Source organism: Myxine glutinosa, chromosome 4, assembly GCF_964187855.1.
Source record: "Myxine glutinosa chromosome 4, kmMyxGlut1.1, whole genome shotgun sequence".
Lineage (NCBI taxonomy): Eukaryota > Metazoa > Chordata > Myxini > Myxiniformes > Myxinidae > Myxine > Myxine glutinosa.
In genome coordinates, this window is record NC_136264.1 from 144,039,211 (window position 1) to 144,065,773 (window position 26,563).

At 43.5% G+C, this 26,563-nt stretch overlaps 1 protein-coding gene across 6 annotated transcripts in view; it reads right to left on the reverse strand.

The window, feature by feature from the left end:
* LOC137425336 (peripheral plasma membrane protein CASK) overlaps positions 1 to 26,563 on the reverse strand; it is a 176,613-nt gene that overhangs the window by 16,232 nt on the left and 133,818 nt on the right. For 4 of the 6 annotated variants that reach the window (XM_078776559.1, XM_068113657.2, XM_068113655.2 and 1 more), the window contains exons 13-23: positions 26,086 to 26,163; positions 25,724 to 25,912; positions 22,321 to 22,399; positions 21,777 to 21,862; positions 21,477 to 21,545; positions 13,941 to 14,006; positions 12,280 to 12,315; positions 11,937 to 12,133; positions 7,843 to 7,958; positions 6,902 to 6,982; positions 3,112 to 3,192 (exon numbers count right to left, since the gene is read on the reverse strand). In XM_078776559.1, coding sequence (XP_078632685.1) covers positions 3,112 to 3,192; positions 6,902 to 6,982; positions 7,843 to 7,958; positions 11,937 to 12,133; positions 12,280 to 12,315; positions 13,941 to 14,006; positions 21,477 to 21,545; positions 21,777 to 21,862; positions 22,321 to 22,399; positions 25,724 to 25,912; positions 26,086 to 26,163 — 1,078 coding nt within the window. The remainder of the gene's footprint in view (positions 1 to 3,111; positions 3,193 to 6,901; positions 6,983 to 7,842; positions 7,959 to 11,936; positions 12,134 to 12,279; positions 12,316 to 13,940; positions 14,007 to 21,476; positions 21,546 to 21,776; positions 21,863 to 22,320; positions 22,400 to 25,723; positions 25,913 to 26,085; positions 26,164 to 26,563) is intronic. The other 2 variants (XM_078776560.1, XM_068113656.2) reach the window with 1 other exon arrangement.

Below are 26,563 nucleotides of genomic sequence, written 5' to 3' on the forward strand. Positions count from 1 at the left end.
AAAATTGAAATTTGTGCAGCCCGACTTCACGATAGCCGGACTGCGGGCTGTAGGTATCAAACTTTTCAATCAGTGTTTTCCCGTCGCAAAGATGTCCGTGTTCAAGCCAAAAAAGATCAATGCTGCACCTGTATAGCTGGTGAAAAGCTGAAGTTCATCTCAAACATCGGTCATCGGTCTGAACATCAGGCAACACTGATGCTGAACGGAAGCGGAAACACCGGAAGTGAAGCTGACCTGATAACGAGGCACTTCCGGCCGCGCCCAACATGGTGGATACGAACAGAAAATACGTGAATCTTTCCATAATGAGTTTCAAGTTTGTGAGAGGTTTAACGCCTAATGATTTGGTGAAATTATGTTTTAAACACATATGCTAAAATCACATTATGCTAAAATAATTTATTATATAATAAATGATTTTAACATGTGATTAAAACATAATATCTTTGCATCAATATATTTAGGACAATTCATATATTTAGAACAATTCATAGGTATCAATGAGATACAAATGCATCATTTCAGAACCATATTTTTGGTAAAGGTTAACATATTTTTCTTAATAGTCAAATCTGACTATTGTATATAAATATGCACATAACTTTATCAAATATGTATAGTTTGGCATGATATTTGCAGGACATCTTACTGGTATCACTGGAGTAAAATATACCAAACTACACAAACATACCCACAGTAAAAGTCAAGATAAGTCGCGTGATTTGAAAATTAACAGAGTTCAGCTTTGAGATTTTTTGTACATTTTTGTGACTGATCTGTATATAACTTTATCAATTCGTTATGGAATGGCCTAATACTTCTTGGACACTTTACTGGTATTGCTGCGATGATATATGTCAAATTTCAGAACCACAGCTTCAGTACAACTGAAGTTATCAGACATTTTCTAAGTTATACATTTTCTATTTGTCCGGCCATTTTGTTTTTGGTATAAAAAAATTAAAAAGGCCCAAATCAATGGGCATCCACCTGAAATATGTTCAGTATGGGTCATATTAACTAGCTGACATGGATGCCTGCTCCTAACATTCCGTACCCCCTGAAGTGGAATTTGAACATTTTTCCACCAGTCTAGTGTCCCATCTGCCAGCATTTGTTGGTGGACGTTAAAGATCCCATTGTGTCCTTCGCAAAGAGTAGGCGAACTATCACCGGCACCATGAACAAATTCTAAATTCCTGCCCAAACTAGTCGAACGTCAGGCCTGGCCAGCCAGTTCAAAGCCTCAGGCCAAACTTTCCCCGGCTGATCCCACAATAAAAGTGGGATAATGGTGGCCATTAAAGAAAAAGAAGAAGAACAACAAGAAGAACACGACATGTACACTTTAACCAAGACCGAAAGTCTAACAGTGGCGTAGTCGGGCTTGTTTGATACTTAAGTTGGAGAGGATAGTATGACCTGGGTGGAGATACAAGTTAGCAAATAGTGTAAGTATTACATTTTTTTGAAGTGCTATCAGTCTCTAAGCTGTCTGAAGTGAAGAGATTGCATTGAGACACTGGTTTAGTCTATATGTTTCGAGTCAAGAATGAACCAACCATACACCGCTTCAATCCAGTAACTTTGCAGTCATGACAAAGGGAAAGTGTTACCCTTATATTTACTATATTATTATTAACGTTGTTAATATTATTATGAAAACAAAACTACTGTATTAAGAAACCTGGGTTAATTTGTGCGAAGCAGCCTGAAGGTGGGGCATGAAGCCTAAGGCCTATACGTACTGTGTCATTGGAAGAACCATAATGCCTATGCTTTCAATATTTGATGGTCATTTTAACAATCGGTTTGTTTGTGTTTCACACTGAATGAAAAATGTAAGGTAGGGCATGGCGATTGTGATATACGACAGGTTTGACAATATGTTCGGCCTGAACAGCATATAAATCAAAATGGCGGTGTGTGAAGTCGGCCGTCGTACTGCAGTAATGACATCACAGACGTAATCACATCGCATCACCGTTGTCTTGTGACCAGATCCTCAGCTCTGATTGGTGTACGTTTGTGAGGGACATACATACATATGGACAAACACTGTTGTATACAGCTTTGCCCTACAGGCAACACCGTAAAAAAAAAAAGGGTCACTATGGGCCCCGTTTGATTGTGGGCCTGGTGCCACGGCACCATTGCAAACCTGGCACTGTCTGTTACACTCAACTATAAGTATTTCTGGAGAAAATACAATTATTGTGATGAATCTGACCAACTACAGACTACAGACTGCAGACCTAACCCTTCAACTACAGACATATCAGACTTCTCTCCATCATAAGCAAAGTAATAAAGTCCATCATGAACATCTCTTCTGTAACTCGCTAATCGCTGACAACCAGTATGGCTTCTGATCTGGCCATTCCACTTTGAATGCCACTCCTTTGGAAAGCAGAGGTCATCCCTTAACGCACTGTTAATAAACAAACTGCGATTAAATGTTGCACAGGCATGTATTACTACACCTTAAAAACGTAAAATAAAAGTAGAATCCAAATCCAGAAAGATCATGACCGATGTCCCTGGACGGTGTAAAATAAAATCACACATGCAATAATTACCTTTAAAAGAGTGAAAAAATGAATTTTGGAACCATTTTACCTTACGTCCCATGGTAAAAAAAAAAAAAAAAAAAAAAAAAAAAATCGCTTTTCCCTAATTTTTTCCCCGATTTTACTCTAGATTTTGACATAATTATTTAGGCCATCAATTCCAATCGTGAAATATGGAATTAGATTTTGAATGTCAGCTTTAATAAGCCTATGCGATACATTATTAAATATTGCCAAGAGCCAATCACATTCCACCCGCTCGTCATTCACATTGCACCTTTGTTTTGTTTTTTTAGCTTTATTCCCCATTTATGCCTTATTTGTTCCTTTTTTGGCTGATTTTTTAAAATGTTCTTAAAATAAAAAGAGAGGTAACCTTTTAAAAATCATCATACTACCTGCTGGCCCTTTTATTCAGGGACATCCAATTCCTCAATCTACCAAATAATTTATTTACCAATGAAGAATGCAAAACGGAGGTTTTAACAAAGGGAGTAAAATGTTTGAAACAAGCAAAAGAGATAGGTATGACACTCACGAGGAATGGGGTATGCAAAGCTGCCTGGATGTTTTGCAATCAGGGTGTTCTTAATGTGACGTCTGCCAACGCCATGGGCACCTGCAAGGAGGTTAACTGGTAACTCACTGAGCAGATACCATCTGTATATTATGTATGCAAAAAGGAAGGGTGTGGGGGTGGGGGGGGGGGGCCGGGGGCGGGAGGGGGGGTAGGCAAAGGGAGGCAAAATGTGACGAAATGGCACAGAGGTACACTACATGGCCAAAAGTATGTGGACACCCAAACATCACACCCGTATGTGCTCATCGAACATCTCATTCCAAATTCGTGGCCATTAATATGGAGTTGGTCCCCCCTTTGCTGCTATAACAGCTTCCACTCTTCTGGGAAGGCTTTCCACTACCTGCTGGTCCTTTGCGGCAGGACCAGCAGGTAGTGGAAGTCTTTAGGACTGATGTTGGAACATTGCTGCGGGGATTTGCTTCCATTCAGCCACAAGAGCATTAGTGAGGTCGGGCAATGATGTTGGGTGATTAGGCCTGGCTCGCAGTCGGTGTTCCAATTCATCCCAAAGGTGTTCGATGGGGTTGAGGTCAGGGCTCTGTGCAGGCCAGTCAAGTTCTTCCACACTGATCTCGACAAACCATTTCGGTATGGATTTCGCTTTGTGCATGGGGGCATTGTCATGCTGAAACAGGAAAGGGCCTTCCCCAAACTGTTGCCACAAAATTGGAAGCACACAATCGTCTAGACTATAGAATGTCATTGTATGCTGTATTGCTGTAGCGTTAAGATTTCCCTTCACTGGAACCAAGGGGCCTAGCCCGAACAATGAAAAACAGCCCCAGACCATTATTCCTCATCCACCAAACTTTACAGTTGGCATGATGTAGAAGCTGACAAATGGTAATTGTCATTTCTGTCCAATCAAAGCCAAGGGAAAATAAGAAGCATCATGGGTAGTTGATTACAAGGGAAAAATGAATTGCATTCTGGGTTTGACAGTAGTTGTTATTGTAACTTGTGGGCTAGTGGGTTATCATGTAACTTTGCTGCTGATTGGATGAAAATCAGCTTTAGGTGAGGGGTTTGTTGTGTTGCTGGGGAAGATTGTATGGAGCGTACTGAAACATAGCTCAATGGAGTAGGGCAAGTGGTGAACTTTTAAACTCTGTTTATGTAGCCTGGGGGAGTCATTTCCAGGAATTATAGCTGCCACGTACGCAGCTCACAAACTCATTAGGGGAGATAACACGCTGCGCTGTTCCTCTTGGCAAAGTGTAAATACCACTAACTCGATGCTTGATTTTTCAGGATATGGTAGGGTTGCTTGGTGTATACTCATCTATATGATTACCGTTCTCTCCGTGTACATGTAAATTCAATAAATTTCCTTGTTACAGTCTGAAGTGGTTGGTGATCCATTTCGAGTGGTTCTAACAACTTGGATTCCACAACTATGCATTCGGGCAGGTAGCGTTCTCCTGGCATCCGCCAAACCCAGATTCGTCCATCGGACTGCCAGGTGGTGAAGCGTGATTCATCAATCCAGAGAACGCGTTTCCACTGCTCCAGATTCCAATGGCAGCGAGCTTTACACCACTACAGCCGACGCTTGGCATTGCGCATGGTGATCTTAGGCTTGTGTGCAACTGCTCGGCCATGGAAACTCATTTCGTGAAGCTTCTGATTAACAGTTGTTGTGCTAACATTGCTCCCAGAGGCAGTTTGGAACTCGGTAATGAGTGTTGCAACAGAGGACAGATGATTTTTACGCGCTACAGCACTCAGCAGTCCCGTTCTCTGAGCTTGTGTGGCCTACCACTTTGCAGCTGAGCTGTTGTTGCTCCTAGACGTTTCCACTTCACAATAACAGCACTTACAGTTGACAGGGGCAGCTCTAGCAGGTGTTACGTGCTCCTCCCCGACCCCCTGTTCACGGTGTACCTCCGAGCCCCGAGAGGAGCCACGGCAGAAAAATGTGTTATTCTGTATGTCAAAGATCAATGGTGAAGCCACACCAATTGTTACAAACAAACAAGTATTGTATTAAGACCACACAAGAATAACAGTACAACAATAATATGAATCAAAAGTACAATCAATATCCTATGATGGTACCATCAGTTTTGTAATATATAACTCACTGTGCTCCAAGTGAGTGAAACAAGAACATCCCCAATGTCTCTAATCCCCGGCTTCAAGCCAAAGTCGATCCGCTCCAGCGATCGACAGATCAATGTCCAATCGAGACCAGAATCCCGTTGGGTTGGCAGTTACAGTCCTGCTGCCAAAGCTGTGCAAAGGCGCCCTCCAGGCGACTGGGAAATCCAAAGGCGCCCTCCAGGCGACTGGGAAATCACACCCTCGGGTATGGACGTTCCGCAGCTCACAGTCGGCGAACCTCCGATTTACTTTCAAAATCCGCGTTGCACACACACACCAGATACGTCTGAAGGCGGTGAAAATGGCTGACGTGAAGCAAAGAAAAACCTTGCGCTAAGCGCAAAGGCTGAAGCGACGCAAAGAAACCTTGCCGGCGCACAAAGCGCGCGAGTCAAAATGGCCAACGGCCCGTTCTCGAGACGTAACGGCCCGACGATAATTCTCTCCGGGAATCGATCGCAAAACCTGACACGCAGGTTAATCTGTCACAGCGATAACCACTCTATCGCAGGAATCCCTTTCCTGGGAAACCCAAAATTCACTCGTGACTCTTGCTCGCCAACGTTCGCTCCAGACCGCAAAGCAACTATGCTTCTTGTCCGACCCCACTCGCTCCGCCTTCTTTTTCTCCTCTTCCTCTTCGTCGTCCGGTTCCCGATCTGGTTTCCGGTTTATTTTAACTCTAACTTTTTCACCTTTTGAAAACAGTTCATAAACAATAAACCTTTTGAAAACAATAATAGTACATGGAATCAAAAATGTTTACAGTGGATGAAAACCACCACATTGGAAGTGACGAATCCATAACACAGGGCAGAAATTAGACGAAATGACTTGTTGGAAAGGTGGCATCATATGACGGTGCCACGTTGGAAGTCACTGAGCTCTTCAGTACGGGCCCATTCTACTGCCAATGTTTGTCTATGGAGATTGCATGGCTGTGTGCTTGATTATATATACCTGTCAGCAATGGGTGTGGCTGAAACAGCAGAATCCACTAATTAGAAGGGGTGTTCGCATACTTTTGGCCATGTAGTGTAGTTCTAGTTCACTTTCTGAGCTGTTTGGTCTGGGTTCATTTTCTAATCCAATTATAAACGGTTGGGTTGGAGCTTTGAAGGCAAGGCGTTGAATCAATGAGCATGCCATATCCCTCAGATGGATGTTAAGTTGGGGAACCCATCTGCTGGCATTCGTTTCTGCTTGGTGTCTTTCGATGAAGAATCGGAGAGTTAGTGGCAACACTGGCTAAATTCAAAAATTCTGCCCCGACTCATGCCAAGTCACAATTAGCAAGCAAGGTGAGCATGCCAAAAGCCCATCGAGATGAGATGAGGGAGGCTGTCATCCAGCAATGGACTGGAATAGGCTGGTTTGATGATGATACTGATCATCATCATTATCATCATCAACATAATCTTCAGAAAAAGAAGAGGAGAGGAAGTGCAAGTGTGGAATGGGTGGGTGGAAGAGTAAAGAGAAGGGGGAAATGGACATTTGGGGATTAGATGAGAGGAAATTGAAACTCTACAATTTTTGCCGACATAATATGTATATTGTATATAGCATTTTAACCTGTCAAAAGCGATATCACACAACATCACAGTGAGCCAAAAATATTGCATAAAACATGTGAACGCACCCAGGAGGACAAGTGTCTTCCGCTTGAAAGCTGGTAGTTTAACGACCTCTTCATACGTCACGAGATCTAATTGGTCAAACACTGAAAAACCAAAGAGGAAATCGTTAAAACGAGCATGCATAGTTCAAACTATTGCTGCAAGGAGTTGCTTTATTCACTTGCATGCAACGTCATGGGTTCGGTACTTCATGTTCCTTTCAATGAAATGAAAAGCGACGGGAAAGGAATGGAGTTAGCTCGGATTTTGACTTTTTTGGAACTAATGCTCATCGTAAAAAGAATAGATAAGCAAAATGAAGGCAATGATACGTCAAGCAAAGCTGGTGAGAAAAGGCTTGGGAATAATGAGGTTGGAGGATAGAGGGAAAGATAAAATCAGTTGTTTAAAAAGATCAGATGGGTTTGTTTGAGACGAGATGAGTTTACTTACAAGTGATGTGTACATCAGGCAAGCAGGGGAAATGCACAAAATGTCAGCGGTTAGGCGCACACATCAGCAATGCTACAATAATACGACATCGGTCAAACAACATTTGAACATTTAACTAGATCTTCAAAAACCTGATCTAAGCAAGAAGTTCAACAATCAAGTGGATGACGTGAGCAGCTATGATCATCAGCTGGAGGTTCGTGGAAGGCTCTTCTTTAAATACATGGTAGCTCCATGTCCTAACCCAATGCAGTAATCTCAGATTATCAAATACAAACCTGGTATACCGAAATATTAGCATCAAAACAAAAAACAGCAGCAACAAGCAGCATTACATCACAGATCAATAAGCAGCAGCCGTGAAAAGGCAAAGCACCATTCATGCTGGAAGTACAAGGCCACAGGCTTCATGCTTATGGAATGTATGGGGAGCAATTTGGGGAGAATGTGCAGGAGCACAGAAGAGTGGCAAGCTTGATCAGAGAAGTTAACACAGAGGGCTTTTACTTACCAGCATTGTGCTTTGCTAAGTACTTGTCCTTGTACTGTTTCTTTTTCTTCCCAAACCAGGTACAACTGGCCTGCTGCTCTTGCTTGGCCCGTTCCATGGCCAGACATGCAACACGCCTGGAAAAAAGGGTAATCAATGAAGACAAACTGTAAAATCTTTGCTTTATTACGCAGTTCACTTATACAAAACAGCTACCGATGGCTTCTGATCATGTCCACTGCTTTGGTGTAAACGGTCTTTGGAAGACTTCAGAAGTTATTTATTTATTTTTGTTTGTTTGCACTTAGGCTCATGGAGGAGATGCAACACGAATAATGGAAACATGCAGACAGATACACGAGACAATGCCACACTTGACATTTACGCAGGCACAGCCGCTGAGATTGGGGGAAGTGATGTCACTTCCCAAGGGACTCTTGATACCAGCGACGACATCTTTATGATATTGGCTTTTCTCTTCACACTCGATGGTGGCAATCAAGGATTAATTCCTCCTCCCTATGAATGCCAACCTATGGGTTTTTTTTTGGTGCTTTATCCTTTAAATGCTAAGCGTTAAGCAAGGAAGCGGCAGGTACCGTTTTCAAAGTCTGTAGTATGACTTGGCTGGGGTTTGAACCCCCAACATCCTAGTCTCAAAGTGGACGATCAAACCATTACACCACCGAGTCTTTTTCTTCCCAAACCAGGTACAACCAGTAATTGTGTTATTCCCAAAACAGGTAATTGTGTACCTGTCCTATGAAGAGCCAGAGAACATCAGACTCACCTGCGAACAAACTTTGCCAGTCTCTTATTTTCCTCCAAAGCCTGCTGGGAGCTGGTCAGTTGTGTGTCTGGTACACATTCCTCCCCTAAAGGATGGAGGCTTGCTCGACACTGGTCGAGAAAAATCAGGTTTCCTGAAAGCCGTCTTCGCTCAAAAGACCAAGGTCCCAAATCCATTCCTTCTTATGCCCACACCTTTCACATTTACTGAATGTTCCCGAGAGCATGTGGACTTCTCTTCTGCCATAGTTAAGAAGTTTCTTTCCTAGCTCAACATTTTTTTTGCAACCTGTCCTGATGGCATTGAAGTGCTCTAATCTTCAGGAGCCGTGTGTGCTGTCATCATACCATAACCTCTTTCCACTCTCTCCCTTTCACAGATCCTTTGAAGGATGGGAAAACTCCTACATTTTGGAAAGTTTCAAACATCACTCCTATCCACAAGAAAAGTTTCAAAACTTCTTCAACTACAGACTACAGACCTAACCCTTCAACTACAGACCTATTGGACTTCTCTCCATAATCAGTAAAGTAATGAAGTCCATCATGCACATCTCTTCTGTAACTCGCTAATCGCTGACACCCAGTATGGCTTCTGATCTGGCCATTCCACTTTGAATACGTTAATCCTTTAGAAAGCAGTGGATGGATGTCCTGAACCACAAGCAAGAGGGTAGAGCCATCTTTCTGGATATCTCTCATTCCTGTGGTACTGTCTAACATCCAGTCTTGATTTATAAGTTGTATTTTTCGTATTAGGCTCCCCCTGCCAAATTGGTTGTCTGACTGAGCGGAAACAGAGGATGGCCCACGATGGTGTCCTTTTCGATATTATCCTTTCCCTTAGGATGAGGTTCCAAAGCAGCATGCTAGGATCAATGTAACTCTTTATCTACATCAGATTTTCTTGAATTTTTTTTTTTTACCATGTTGGCAAGTACTCCACTCTATGCTGAACAATAAATCACACTTTTGAAAATCTGGTGGCTGCTGAATCCCTTTCTTCAGAACTGGACATGGTAAGCTGCTGATCAGCTACTTATAACATTATGTTCAATGCCAGCAAGGGACGGGGTGAGGGGGAGGGGGGAAGAGGGGGAGGGGACAGGGCACACACACGCACTCACACACAAAACACACACACGCACTCACACACAAAACACACACACACACACACACACTCATTGGCCTCACCATCTGTCATAACCTTTCATGGGAGGATCATATCACTAAGTAAAGGCCTGTACCATCTGGTATTCTCTGCAAAGCTAAGGCATTCTTTAGCCGCACCAACCTCATCATGCTCTATCTTTTACGGCTTTCATATGGAGTACAAGGCTATTATACAGAGCTCTTTGAATTATGGCTCCCCCACTAGAGGCTGGTGTTACTGCTTTCCACCTTGCTCCTGTTATGGCAGTCAAAACAATTAGGCCTTCCACACCATTTGTATCTCAAGATAGGAAGCAGATTCCCAAGAACTGGTAGTCTCCCACCGGTGGGTGCCCTGCTTTATACAAATGTACATCTGGCATTGCTCCTCATGCCATCTCCAAGAGAGAGAGAGAAAGGGGGGGGGGGGGGGGGGAGGGGGGAGCAGGCAGGTTGGTGGTCTTTCTGTCTTATACCGACTCCTCTCCGGCCTCGTACCCCCACCCTGTCTGTGCTCTGTCCCCCAAGTATTCCTGCAGGACGCACAAGGTCTGCCAGCAACCCTCTTCTGGTGAAACTGCCAAAATCAAGACTCTGCTCACCTTCACTCTTTCATTCCTCTTTTCTCTCACCTCTGGAACAAACTTCAATACTCTCTTCAATCCCATTTCTCCCTCCAGGTCTTCAAAACAGCTGTTCATCACCATCTCTTGCTGTATCTCCCTCCCCACCCCCCCCCCACCCCCCATCCAAAACCCTCACCTTTTCTACCTCCATTAGTACACCCCAAACCCACCTCCTTCAAATTCCCTGCTTTTTTTTTTCCTGAAAGTTCCTGTAGTGTCCATCATGTTTATCCCATGTACTCCGCCCCAGCCCTCTCTCCTGATCCCAGATCTCCTGATGTCCCTGTTCCCTACTGTTGTTGTGCTTCCCTGTCTCTCCCCCTCTTGTCTCTCCCACTTCCTTTATGATATGATCTTTGTGTTAGCTCTAATATAAGCCTTGACTAAGCATACAAAAAAGGGCCTTTATGGTCGACCGCATGCACCCTGCAAAAACCTGGAGGGGACAAAGCACGGAAAGAAAATACCAGAATAGAAGACAGAGACCACCAACCTATTATCGATGAGAAAGTGATAGGTCCATAGACTTAGTTTCATTGCAGATGTCAATAATCTTGAAGTGTTTAGTTTAGGGTCTTGGCTTCCATGGCGTCAAGCTGAGAAAAGTGTGAGGCAGGGGTTCCAGCCCAGAATGGAAAGCAGTCCTCCAAGTTGTGGATGAAGGCCTAGTAGGTGCTAAGGAAGGACTTTGTACAATGCAGGATGCCCATTCGGTGTGTGGCTTGGAGGCCAATTTATAAATGTGGTTTGCTGAAGAAAGATCACGCTGAGACCTATGAGTTGTGAGACCCAGAAGCTTGAGTGACTGAACTTTCTCAAGAGGGTTGCTAAGAAAGTAGATAAAAGGGTTTGCCAGAAAGTCGATTGACAGAGAGGGGATTAAAGGATTTCGTTGAGTGCCAGACGTTGGCTACGAGAATAGAGGAAGTCAGTTAGCCATGTGTGAAGTTGGCATTGGATGCCATAGGCAGAGTTTAGAGAGTAAGGCAGGATGCCAAACTCCACTAAAAGCTTGAGATATGTCCAGAGAGATCTCGTGTCTGACAATGAAGGCCTCAATCCATTTTTTGGGAGAGTATGAGCAGCATGCTCAAGGTAGAGTAACCTGGTGTGAATCCGAATTGGTGATCTGAGATTAGGCCGCCGGGAAAATAACTTTCAAAAGAGTTGTCCATCAGTGCCTCATGCACTTACCCATGGACATCCACAGTCACTTCTACACAGCCATTATGACTCGTTTGTGTGTTTTTCCTCATTTCTTCCTTGTGTATGACCATCCCACTCCCCAGCCCATTCCCCCCCTCCCCCTCGCCACACACTACGACCAACCATTGTCAACAGCATCTTTGCTTGCTCCGCATGCAAGACTCATAATAAGAAAATAAAACCATTATTAACCCACAAGAAAATAGCTTTTACTTCTTTTATTAAAAATCAATAATAGCTACACAACTCAAAACCAGGAATCTATGCTGCATCAACACGTATGTGCACACACAATCATTCTCAGCAGGATTAAGTGGCATTTATCAAAAAGTTATAAAGTACCATTCTTGTAGCTCTGGAGAGGGAATGAGGCCAGCAGTACCATTCTGGACTTGCTCTAGCCGGCCTTGCCACCAATTATGATCATCCTTGCTGATGACCTGCAGGATGGCACCTGTCCGGAATCTAACCCCAGCCTCCTTGCAAGGTATCAGATCATCTCTTTGAGGGTCATAATCAAAGAGTGCTCGCACAAATATCTACAGTGGGTGTTGAAGTAGGGATAAAGAGTTTGGGCGAATAAAATTGGTTAATCGATCAACGTGATTACAAAGTGCATGGAACTGTAAAGAGAAGCGATTTGAGGACGTAGTACAGCATTGGAAGAAAGATTGTGCAAGATCACCTGGCGGCCATGAAGATGTCGTGTTGGCACACCACCCTAAGGCAAAGAAAGCGTCATTTGAACACGAGGGTGACTTAACAAGAACTTGCACCACTCTACCGAGCACACTCACAAAGTCAAGTTCAAGGTGTTCTGACATCATGCAAATTTATGTTGCGATTCAAAATAATGGCATCCTTTAATTTTGTCCCAGTGCAGGCTGGGGTGCCCAGATTTCAATATATATATATAGCACGACACGACCACACAGACAGACGGACACCCGCATGCGTACACACACACACACATCTTGTTTTGTCATTTCTGTTCCTCACAATTCTATCTCTCTCTTTTACACACACACACACACACACACACACACACACACACACACACACACACACACACACACACACACACACACACACACACACACACACACACACACACACACACACACACACACACACACACACACACACACACACACACACACACACACACACACCTTTATCCTCTGTGACCATGCTTTCCCACGAGCAAAGCTTTTGATGAATGAAATGAATGAATGATCGTTTTGAGGCCATTTTCCCTGCTAGAGCGGGGGTTAGCCTTGCGGGCCCCATGACAATCATGGTTCCCTGTTTGAGGCAATGTTTTTATGGCTGGATGCCCTTCCTGACGCCAGCCCTTGGTCGCCTCTTACGATGCGCAGGGATACGGTATACCTATTCTAAATCAGGGTACACACCGTGATCATTCATCCCAGCAAGCTGGTACTCAATTTGCCGACCTCGGAAGGATGACAGACTGAGTCAACCCCCCTGGCGTTAATTCAGCGATCGACCGGGATTCGAACCCAGGATCCTAGGATCCCAAGCCAGCACCCTAACCGCTAAGCCAACACCAGGCTTTTGATATCAAGCAATAAATGTTGAAATAAGTAAACTTGTCCTGTTTAAGGTGTCTTGAGACACCAGATTTTATTGCCCTTATACCTGACCTTTCCTTTCCAATTAAAACTGGAAACTAATCAGCATTTTACCACACAGTTTACCATAGAATAATTTTACATGAAAAACTTAAATTCTCTTCCAAAATTTTGTATGCAGATACGTACTCGTGTACAGACGACATAGACATGCCCTTTGGGGTACTTGCTCATCCGCTCCCTGCCACCCATAACTATCCCAATGTAAGACCGCATTACTTGGAGTCGAGTTGTTACAATTATAACTTGTTGGAAATAGCTAGTTAATAAAAAGATTCTTTAAAAAGCATTCCCCAAAAATACTCCCATGATTCCTAGCTTGGGAACAGTCACATTTCCTTTGAGATATCATTTTTAACAAAAGGAAATTAGAAACAGCAGTTTACTGACACATACAAATGACACCACCCCTTTCATGAAGGTTAGAATAGAATGTACAATACCCAAGGTGAGAATAGAATAGGAAAACTGAAAAGTAAGCAGAATGACAGCAGCAGGGGAGGTAAATGCTGGCATGGCGGATGTCAGCATGAGCGAAAGCTGTGGATCACACCAGCAAGCTGCGCTGTTATACACCGGGTCATGTGGAAGCATGCTGTAACATACTCCGACGACATGTCGTGCCATGCTGTGTAGTGCAACATTCCATCTACCGTGACATGCTGTGCCCACAGCTCCCCATGCTTCTTACCATAACTGAGTTACTGCGGGTGTAATGTCCGTTAGTGGTTAGCATTCTCAGAGAGGGTGGTTCACTCTGCAATTCGCGCACACACGCAAGGTAGAGTGGCAGTGGGGGACAGAGTAATTTATGCAAGTTTAGAAATGCTTGAAGTGGGATGGAAATTTTGCAAAGGGAAGGGAATGTTATGCAAAATAAATCCAAATGTGTTGTGTTCGGCATAAAAATATACTATGTACTAAATATAAGGGTCAAAAAAGGAAGATATCTCACCTTCCATTAAAAACATAAAAATTAAAAACAACAAAGCTAACAATATACAAACAAACTTCATTCAATGATGCATCAACTTTCTTGACCCCAATGACAGACTTGGTGTTTTGATCAAACTCATCGATGGAGTAAAACATTTTCCCTCAAGGTCGTCTTCACTGTGCCAAGGTCAACGCAGTGGGAAGCAGGTGGAAAAGGGCCGTACCTTGCCAATGAAGAAAATCTGATCTCATATTGTCGAATTAATAAATTACATGGAAGGCAACAATGTTTGCATTGATCTTTGTGAGAGTAGAAAAAAATTGGGGATTTATGGGAGTTTGGGGGTGAGGGGTAGAGGGAACGACCGGAAATATTTGCTTACTGCTGTGTAACAAACAATACTTTAAAAAAAAGTTTCTTAAAATACATGTTCAAAATGCTGTAAAGGACCCAGAAGTGTTTAAACTAAATTTTCGTTAATATTTTGGACATAATAATTTTCTATATTGACTTAGGAAATGTTAAAACTCATGAGGAAGGAGCAGACTAAATGCTTGCACTGTTTGGTCACGATGAGTTTAGGCTATCTGATCAATATGGAGATGATGGTGGACCAGACAAAATGGGGTTTACATTTTTGACGGTATTGTTTGTTAATAGCAGGCAACCATGCTAGCTCAATTATTCATAGGTGAGCGAGAAATAAAATGTGGGTGGATGCCACCCGTGATTTAGAATTTAAAGGTCATTTTCTAGGTCAAATGAAGTCAAAATGGGTATTCTTTGGATTTTGCATGAATTTAAATCTCATTCAATGTACATAATCGTACAAACAAAAATTATTATAACATAGATGTACCCATCCTCCGTAATTAACAGGATAAATTTTACATCACACCACAATGTATGATGTAATGAAACATATAAAACTAGAACGGCACTCGGTAGAGCACATACCTCCGGCAAGCTGAACAGTCTATGTTTTGTATCCACTGATAAGCTGGATCTGGATCCAGACCTGAACCAAAATCTAATCGTCTGGTTCTCGTCACTTAACCAACTCATCCACCAGGTCCACAACATTTTGAAATATCATGCTATACGTTGTTTTTAGCCCTATTACTCAATGGTAAAGAATCACTTAAAAAAATTATCGTATCCGGATCCGTATTCGGACCTTCACCAAAATCGAATCGATTCGTTCTTGTCACACACTCAACCGGTCCACCAAGTTTCATCCAAATCCGTCCATAGCTTTTTGAGATATCCTGCTATATATAGTTTTTATCCCCATCTCCCAATGGTGAAGAATCACTTAAACGAGACTACTAGAGCAATGTGACTGTGTCGCCAATATGCCCCAGCATCATCCCACAATGGGTAGATGCCCTCGTTCACTGTCCTAAAAATAAACTAGTTTGATTTAAATCCCTTCAGCTGTTTTCAAGTATCACATTTTCACCAGCCATGACAGGTTTCACATCGATCGGTGAAGCGGTTTCAGAGAAGGGATTAAAAATATATATATATATATATCAGCTTTCAAGCTAATATGGCTGCCATACCACATGACATGACATATGACCTTTAAAAATATACACTCTGCATATGTATGGGTAGGAGATCACGTTTGTGAAGTTTCGTGTTGATCAGATAAGGTTTGTTTTTCTATCCAAGATGGCTGCCAAACCATATGACCTATGATGTCATCATTTTCAAACTATATGCCACAATGGTGTTGGATGATAATTGTAAAAATTTGCATCAATAGGGTAAGCGGTTTCAGAGATATAATTATTTAATATTTTCTTTCACTCCCATATGGTTGCCACACCATGTGACCTATGATGTCATGAATGTAATATTTCAATACAAATGGGTCATAGATCACATGCATGCAATTTCAGATTTTTAGGATAAGGAATTTGATTAAACATTTTTGGCTGGTATACCACTTCACTTATGATGTCATCGTTATCATGCTTTTGTTCCCCTTTGGGAGAACTTGACAATGTGCCAAGTTTCAAATATTTTCATTCAGCAGTTTCTGAGAAATTATTCTTTTAATTATTTGTGTTTATTCCAAGATGGCTGCCATACCACGTGACCTATGACGTCACAATTACGACAAAAACATTCTGCATGGGTGTCACTCTTACCCTGAAAGTTTCGTCTCAATCGGACATGTGGTTGCTGAGAAAAACGAGGTTTAGCCCATACGGACGGACGTACGGAAGTATGGGGGGGGATAACGTGAAAACATAATGTCTCCGGCCACATTCGGGGGTGGAGGCATAAAAATTCTAGTAGCCAGATCCAGATTCGGATCTTCACCAAAATGTAATCATTTCGTCCTTGTCACATACGCTACCTCTGCACCAAATTTCGTCCGAATCCATCCACAACTTTTGGAGATATCTTGTTCACAGACAAACAACAGACAGACAGGGGTGAAAACATGACCTCCATCCACCTTTGGCGGCGGAGGTAATAAAAACCAATGGTGTAGACATCTGGTTTGGCTATCATACCTGCTATGATAAATTATCAAAACTAGAAACACGAAAAAGCAGAGTTTTCTTTATAACCATTTCACTTTATCAAAATAATCAGAAAACACAGAGAATTCTTCATTACTAGGGCGTGCCCGTACGTGGGTGCAAAAAAACATGCGTGCAAACAACAACAACAAAAAAAAACTTTGAAACCACGTGGCAGTAACGACCACAGAACCCCCCCCTCTATTTACATGAAATGGTTTGGTCCATTCGCAAAGCCAAAGCGAACGGCTTGCGAGTACGGTAGAACCCCCCCCCCTCTATTTACATGAAATGGTTTGGTCCATTCGCAAAGCCAAAGCGAACGGCGAACGGCTAAATCGCCATAGCTCGGTAACTACTTCTCCGATTAATATGAAACCTTGAAAAGGCACATCCTCAGGTCCCCAGCAATATACCTGGCAAGTTTCAAGTATATCGGACCCGTGGTTGTCGAGAAACAGCGGTCACAGACAAACAAACACACAGACACACACACAGACACACACACAGACACACACACAGACACACACACAGAGATTACTGGAATTATAGATAGATTACTACATGTGAAACAAGTTGAGATGCAGATAGAGATTACGTTATTTGTTTAGATTACGGAACGGCAGTCTTTGACGGCACTCTTTGACGTCGCGACGTCGACCGATATGCTTCCGCCCACATTATTACATCATTATACATACTTGTACCAAGTTTGATTTTAATCCCTTCAGTTGTTCTTAAATATCACATTTTTGCCTGACATGACCTCTAATCTTTGACGTCAAAATCTAATCGGTTCATCTTTTATCATCAGTTCAACTTATACAAAGTTTGGTCAAAATCCCATCACTGGTTCCAAAATTATCGCAGTAACAGAATTTTTACCTAACGGGACATCTGACCTTTGACCTCTTAACCCTATAATCGAATCAGGTAATCTTTGCATCATTATACATACTAGCAACGGTACCCACCCTATGGGCAGGGTATCAATTGGGAAGCCCAAATGAAAAGGCAAAATATCAGAAATTGAAGGGGTTTTTTTATTTTAAACGATTCATATAAACATCAGTTGAATCATATCACACGCAAATCACCAAAATCTAAACAGTATCTTTAGAATTTCAATAAAAGCCACATCATTGTTCATATCGGTAAATATTATTCCATCGTGTTTCAAATCGTGATCGATACACTATGATCGTGATGATCGTGATCATGAATCGTGATCGATAATCGTGTTCACAATCGCTATGTCGTATGTACTCCCGATACGTGTACCAAATTCCTGATACGGGTAACTGTGCTAAATCAACAATTAAAAGGATTTTGAGCCGATAGCTGTTACGGCCTTGGCAAGAACGATGGAGACAGTGATCTGTTAGCGATCGATGGAGACATGTTGCTTTCCTGGGTGCCGCACAAACGGCTGCACTGATCGCGCGGCACCCGGGAAAGCAACATCGTCACAATGAGAACAATGAACGTTATGCAAACGCGAATGTTATGCGGGAGTCCAAACCTGAGAATGCTGGAGACTAAAGCTGAAATTGGGAAAACTAAATAGCCTATTTTACTCCTGGAGATCCCAGGATTATCTACCCAAAATATCTTTGCGATCGGTTCAGCAGTTTTTACGGTACCTTCGAACAGACAGACAGACAGACAGACGGACATTCGGTGAATTATGGTAAGATTTGTACCAAGTTTGACTTGGAACCCTACAGCCGTTCTTAAGTTATCACGGTAACGGAAATACGATGCACGAACTGATGGACAAGGTTGGTCTTCCTCCAATGAGAGGGTCTTCCTCCAATGGGGGGGGGACAAATCCATAATCCATGTACTCTATTATAAACACCACTGGGGGCGTAGTGAAGCAATTCGATTAATGAACAGGATTAAATAATTAAATTGATATATGTGGGAAAATGATATGCCCCCATTGGAGGAAGACCTCTCGTGTTCAGGCCATTGGTGCTCCTATGGTTGGCAGCGAGGGCCCCATAAGCATTGCAGCGAGTGCCCCGGATGCTCAGTCAGGGTTGCCCAGATGGCAGGGCACTGGTACCGTTCATCAGAGATCCTGGGTTTGATTCCTGGTCTGGGCGTGTAATTTTCCCACATACGTATATATATATTTAATGATTTAATCCTGTTAATTAATCTAATTTTTTTATTGCTCTATACAGTCGTGCCCAAGCATTTGTAGCTATGTGAAAGGTAGTATAAAATAATCCCTGACCCCATCCCTTAGTTGATATAGGGAAGTGTTCCCCCTCCATCCCCTCCCTTACCTCAAATGGCTACACAGTTGACACCGCACGTGACAAAGCCGAATGCCTCAACTCTGTGTTTGCCTCAAAACCTTGTGTCCCAAACCCATCTCTCTCTGTTCCCACCTTTCCCAGTCGAACCCAACTGCTCCTGGACTCTGTGTCCTTCTCTCCTGACAAGGTGGAGAAGTTTTTATCAAACCTCGACTCTGATTCTGCAACTGGACCAGATGGCATCAGCCCTCGGGTCCTAAAATCCTGCTCTGCCGCTCTATCTCACCCTCTCTCTGTTCTTTTCACCCTCTCTTTTGCTCAAGGTCATCTGCCAGCATCTTGGAAATCAGCAAACATTACCGCCTTACACAAAAAAGGTGCAAAAACAGATCCTTGCAACTACAGACCAATCAGCCTGCTCCCAATTATCAGCAAAGTCATGGAATCCATCATTGCTTCAGATATCAAATCCTTCCTCTTCTCCAATGGCTTGATCTCTGATCATCAATTTGGATTCAGACCAGGTCATTCTACTCTGCACATGCTGCTTCTGCTGTCTCAACAATGGATGGAGGTCCTCAATGCAAAACAGGAAATCAGAGCTGTCTCACTTGACATATCACGTGCCTTCAATACGGTCTGGCACCCAGCTCTGCTCACCAAACTCACCTCCTATGGTATTCAGGGAAATCTCCACTCATGGCTTGCGGATTTCCTCTCTGGTCATAGGCAACGTGTGGCCCTGAATGGATTTCTCTCATCTTCCCTTCCTGTTCTGGCTGGAGTTCCCCAAGGTAGTGTTCTGGGCCCTGTGCTATTTCTGGTCTTCATCAATGACCTCTCCGACTCTCTGGAAAATCCTCTCTATCTCTTTGCTGATGACTCCACTATCTGCCGCTCCATTCCTCATCCCTCAGATCGGCAGTCTGCAGCCTCCTCACTCTCTGCAGACCTGGACAAAATCACAGACTGGTCAAACAAGTGGAACATGTCTTTCAATCCTGACAAATCTCACACTCTTACAATGTCTCTCCGAAAGGACCGACTGGACAACCCTCCCATCTACTTTCTCAACAATCCTCTCCAAGAAGTTCTGTCGCTCAAGCTTTTGGGTCTCACTATCTGCCATGATCTTTCTTGGGAAAACCACATTTCCAAGCTGGCCTCCAAAGCCAGTCGCCGACTGGGCATCCTCCGTCGTGCGAAGTCCTTCCTTGGCACACCTGAGCTCCTCACCACATACAAGGCTTTCATCCGCAGCTCAATGGAATACTGTTCCCCCCTCTGGGCTGGTGCTCCTGCCTCACACCTTGCTCGGCTTCACGCTGTTGAGGCCAAAGCTTTCAGAATCATTGGAATCTCCTGCGATGTAGTCAACTCCGAGGGCCTTTCACTCACTCACCGCAGGCAGGTTGGTGGTCTTTCTGTCTTCTACCGACTCCTCTCCGGCCTTGCTCCCCCAGCTCTCTCTGTGCTCTGTCCCCCCAATATTCCTTCAGGTCACACAAGATCTGCCTGCAACCCTCTTATGGTTAAACTGCCAAAGTCTAGGCTCTCTGCTCACCTTCACTCTTTCATTCCCCTTTTCTCCCGCCTCTGGAACAAACTCCCCCACTCCCTTCAATCCCACTCCTCCCTCCAGGTCTTTAAAACAGCTGTTCACCACCATCTCTTATCTTCCCCCATCGAAAACCTTGATCTTTTCTACCCCCGGTAATTCACCCCAGAGTCCTTGCAGTGTTCATATGTTTTATTCCTCTCCCACCTCCCCCCAAGTTCTCCCGATGTCCCTGCTCTCAAATGTTGTGTTTGTGTCCTTTCCCCTCTCTCCCCATCTTGTCTGCCGCTCCCCTTGTTTTTTGTGTTTTGTGTGTCGGTTTGTCTTTTTGTGTGATTAATGTTAGCTCTTTCACGAGCCTCGATCTTGTATACAAAAAGAAAAAAAAAAAAAAAGTGTTTTAGGCACCCACAAAAAATTTGAAAACAAAAAATTGATTTCGGCAAAATGCCAACAGGATTAGAACAGCATCGGGCAATACCACCTGCCGGGTACTCCCCCCTGCTAATGTTGTATAACAACCCCAGTGTTGATCATCGGCACAGCAGAAACCCACACCCCCATGTGACCTGGCCTACCTCTTGAGGCATTATATCACGTATGAAAATTTAAGCTGTACTTTAATTTTGATAGCTACAGTAATTTCGCTATCTACAAAAAAAAAGGAAATGAATAGATAGAGGAAACTCCCTCGCCCACCCCTCACCCGTCCCCTCCCCCCCAACCAAAAAAAAAAACAATGCCAAGCAAATACACTGTGTATCAAAAGGTCAAACAAGTCAGTACCTGAAGTTAAAGGACCAATTGACAAAATAAATAAATTAGTTATAGGAGCAGTAGTGTAATAACACGTTGAACTTGTACGTGACATTCTAATTATATAAGTGATGTTTAAAAATAAAAATGAAGAGTAAACTTGTACCTCACAGGAAGAGGGTTGACTTTGGTAGCTTGGAACAATTTTGAAAGTAATGCTTCCTCTCATCTCCCTCTGCGGACAAAGATGGCCTGAGTTTAGGAGATAGATAAACTGTATCCGAGAAGAAAAAATATTTTAAGAAAAGCGAAGAGATAAAAGAAAGGTGTTCTTCTTTCACCTTAAATACTCCTCTTCTCAATTTCTCAGAATACACTTCCAAACTCCATTCTCTTTTACCCCCTCTACTAAGGCCCCCAACACTAACAAAACTGCAACAGTCCAATGATTGCGGATCCGGCTCACCAGCATTTTTTGCAACTGTTCCACAGACTGGTTCATGACACTGATGCTGTTAATCTCTCGAATCTCATCTCCAATATGCAGTGTTCCTGCAAACACCAGACCCATTCTCAAGGTAAACCATGACTTCCTCGGCTTTCGCGCACATCGAGAAAAACGACAGGTTAATATCTATACGACGAACCAACCAGAAGCAGCCGATATCCATTGCAGACACTCCCTTGTCACCACGAAAATTGAACATGTCAGATTAATGGACCCGTTCACACTTTTGTCAGCATCAAATTCAACATGGAAGCATGTTTACAATCACAACCCGCGCTGTGAGAGAGTTAAATTTAGAGCTCAATCAATATGCTGTGCTAACGGCAGAAATTGTATTCCTTTCTCCGACACAAGATTAACAGCCATTCTCACATTCTGAACTCAAACATTTCAAAGTGGCATACTCGTTGGTAAATATATTATGCGTCCAACTCCTACAATCGATTACACGAGCTACAAATTTTGCAGCGTGTCTGTGTTCCTCTCACCGATCTAAACTCACCTTGCCTGTGTATCATGCCACCATGCATTATTCGTGCCACGATGCATCGATTCTGCTCACTCATCTTCAGTGTGATACCCTAAGGGAAAATGATGGGGGAAAGGGCGGGGAGTGGGGGTGATGACATTTGCATCGCCATTGAGGGTTATTTACATCTGCCCGAGTCTAAACTCAGGGTTTTTTCCCCACTGACAAGCACTGATGTATTGCTGTAGGGAAATAATCGTTTTACTTTTGCTATGGTCATGATTTTGCCTGCAGTTCTTCACACAATCAGTCTAAACAGGCTATAGTAGCCATTTTTGGTAATACCAGCCACCGATTGGAAGGAAATCAATCAATGGACGTGTTTCTGGCTCACTGGATTTCATCTTTGTAAAGATGCTTTTTGTTTAGAAAAAAAGGAAAAAACCAAAAAAACCAACAACATTAAAGCAAAGCTAAAGACGTGCTTCGGCCCCAAGACCAAAGTGCATGGTCAAACAAAGCTGGTCAAACTAATAGCATGCACTTCAGCCCCAAGGTCAATGTCAAACAAAAAAAACCATCCGAGACATTAGGGTGAAAATGCATGGCTATACTACAAACGGTCTCTGTTTGGGGACCACTGGCTGTCACCAGCGTGAAGTAGATTCCCCACAAGTGTTGAGCTGGCACGCCATCACATTTGAGATTATATCCACATCGCACCTCTTAAGTGGATCAGTGATCAGAGGTTGACACTGCGTTTAGAAGTGGGTGGTTCTGTGTATTCCTCAGATTGCAACCAAGCCTGAAGTTGCATTTCAACTTTAATAACTTCTTTCCTGGTGACAATTCAAAAACCTTGTCAACTGTGTAAACAGTTTCATGGGCAAACCACATTTCAAACTTTGCCTCCAAAGCCAGCCCCACTGGACATTCTCTGTCGTACAAAGTCATCCCTTGGTACAACTGAACTATCCATCTATAAGGCTTTCATCTGTAGCTTGATGGAGTACTGTTCTCCTTTCTGGGTTGGCTCCCGTGCCTCACATATTGCTCAGCTCGACGCCATGGAAAGCAAGGCCTTCAAGATTATTGGAATCTCTCGCGATGAAGTAGTCTATGGGCCGATCACTTCACCATCACAGGCAGGTCAGTGGTCTCTCTGTCTTCTACCTCCTCCTTTCTGGCCTTGCACCCTCTGCTCTTTCCATGCTTTGTCCCCCCAGGTTTCTGCAGGGCTCACACGGTCACCCATAAAACTCCTTCTGGTGAATCTACCTAAATCCAGGATCATTGTTCACCTCCGCTCATTTCTTCCTCTTTTATTCTCCCGTCTGTGGGACCAACTTCCACATCCTCATCAATCTCATTCTTCCTCCCCTTCAGGTTTTCAAGACAGCTGTTCACCATTTCATATCATCCCCGATCCAAAACCATGATCTTTTCTACCCTCATGAACAACTTCCCCGTCACCTCTTTGCCACCCCAACCCAATCCCTCCTCCTTCCAAAGTTCCAGTTTCCCCTCGGAATTTCCGACTCCATCCATCTTGCCCACCACATGCATCATCTCCTGCCCCCCCCCCCATTCCTCCCCATCACTCATTATTTGTGAAAGTCTTCCTCTATCTTGGCCTTCAACTCTGCTGTTGGTGTTTCCCCACCTTTCTTTCCACTGTTCCCTTTGTCCTGTTACATCCTGATCCATTCAGTGTACTAGCTCCTCCACGAGCCTCGACTATGTATACAAAAAAACAACAACCTAATTTCTCGTATCCAGATCCTCACTAAAAATCGAATAAATTTGTCCGTGTTACATACACACACAACCTAGCCACCAAGTTTCGTCCGAATCTGTCCATAACTTTTTGAAATATTGAGCTATACAGGGATTCCCTGAGTTCTCAACACCCAGTTTCCAAACATCCGTTCATCCGAACATAATACTTTATAATCATGGTTCCATCTTTCAAACATTCAATCCATTCAAACGAACACGGCTGTTTTTGAACATGCTGCGCTTTTTGAACATACTAATCGCTAAATGCAGAAAATCAGACTTGGAGAGTGAATTACCCATTGACACCGCAATTCACATGGGCTTCGTTCCATCACTCTTCTGTTATTTCACACGTCATTCTCTCCATGTGGTTCTTTACCGGCACGAGAGAAAGCATTCTCTACACGAGGTTCCTTACCGGCACAAGAGAAAACATTCTCTACACGAGGTTCCTTACCGGCACGAGAGAAAGCATTCTCTCCACGATGTTCCTTACCAGCACGGGAGAAAGCATTCTCCACACGAGGTTCCTTACCGGTACCCGGCACGAGAGAAAGGATTCTCAACACGAGCTTCCTTACTGGCACAAGAGAAAGCATTCTCTACACGAGGTTCCTTACCGGCACGAGAGAAAGCATTCTCCACACGAGGTTCCTTACCGGTACCCGGCACGAGAGAAAGCATTCTCCACACGAGGTTCCTTACCGGTACCCGGCACGAGAGAAAGCATTCTCAACACGGGCTTCTTCACTGGCACGAGAGAAAGCATTCTCTACACGAGGTTCCTTACCGGCACGAGGGAAAGCATTCTCCACACGAGTTTCTTTACCGGCACGAAAGAAAGCATTCTCTACACGAGTTTCTTTACCGGCACGAAAGAAAGCATTCTCTACACGAGTTTCTTTACCGGCACGAAATAAAGCATTCTCTCCACGATGTTCCTTACCAGCACGAAATAAAGCATTCTCTACACGAGGTTCCCTACCGGCACGAGAGAAAGCATTCTCTACACGAGTTTCTTTACCGGCACGAAATAAAGCATTCTCTACACGAGGTTCTTTACCGGCACGAGATAAAGCATTCTCAAAACGAGGTTCTTTACAGGCACAAGAGAAAGCATTCTCTACACGAGTTTCTTTACCGGCACGAAAGAAAGCATTCTCCACACGAGTTTCTTTACCGGCACGAAAGAAAGCATTCTCTACACGAGTTTCTTTACCGGCACGAAATAAAGCATTCTCTCCACGATGTTCCTTACCAGCACGAAATAAAGCATTCTCTACACGAGGTTCCCTACCGGCACGAGAGAAAGCATTCTCTACACGAGTTTCTTTACCGGCACGAAATAAAGCATTCTCTACACGAGGTTCTTTACCGGCACGAGATAAAGCATTCTCAAAACGAGGTTCTTTACAGGCACAAGAGAAAGCATTCTCTACACGAGTTTCTTTACCGGCACGAAATAAAGCATTCTCTACATGAGTTTCTTTACCGGCACGAAAGAAAGCATTCTCTACACGAGTTTCTTTACCGGCACGAAATAAAGCATTCTCTACAAGAGGTTCCCTACCGGCACGAGAGAAAGCATTCTCTACACGACGTTCCTCAAAATATGTTAGGCCAAAAAAAAATTCTCCCTAAATTTTCTTTCCCTCACCATGGGCTCATCTGTGTTCTTTTGGAATTGCACCAAGCGCACCCTCGTGACATTCTCCATGTCCAGGTCTCCATTGGGACTCTCTGGTGATTCCACGTTAAGGAAGGGTGAAGTTGGTGGAGGCGTCACCCTCAGGGCCTCATCACTATACACCTCGTGAGCAACAACATCATGTGCTTGAAGCAGAGCCTGGCAAGAGGGGAGAAAAAAATGAAAATGAATGAAGGTAACCGTTTGGCAAACGGTGCACGTAAACTTGGGACTCAGACAAGCAGGCACTGCCTCGAGGAATGGGGACAGGGTCAGGTAGGAATAAATGCTGCCACTGCTAGAATAGAAAGAGATGAGAATAGAAACCTCACCATAAAATGAGGTTGAGTAATGAGACTCCTTAGCTCCTTGGCGTCCTGATTAGGATAACCAGCAATTGTGTCCAGTGTCTGTGAAAAAATTTGAACCTTGATTTGCATTTGGTGAAGTATGCATTAGGAAATGAGGTGTAAGAATTGGTGTAATCATATTAACAGTATCTAAACTCAAATGTCAAAAATGGGTACTACTAGATCCGATCATCATTTTCATTTTACATTCTCATATTAAAAACTGCAAATTTGCCACTTTTTCCAAGTATTTTCTGTGGGGGCAGCCACGTTTTGTCCATGACTGGCCAAAATGCATCAATATCGTGTGCTTTTGTGCAGCCAATCAGAGACCCCAAATGCAAAACATGGCTCGATCCCCAAAAATATAATTACTTGGAAATTCACTTTGCACTACATTTGCTGCTCAAGTGGCGTAATGGTTAGAGTGTCCACTCTGAGTCTGGGAGGTCTGCGGTTC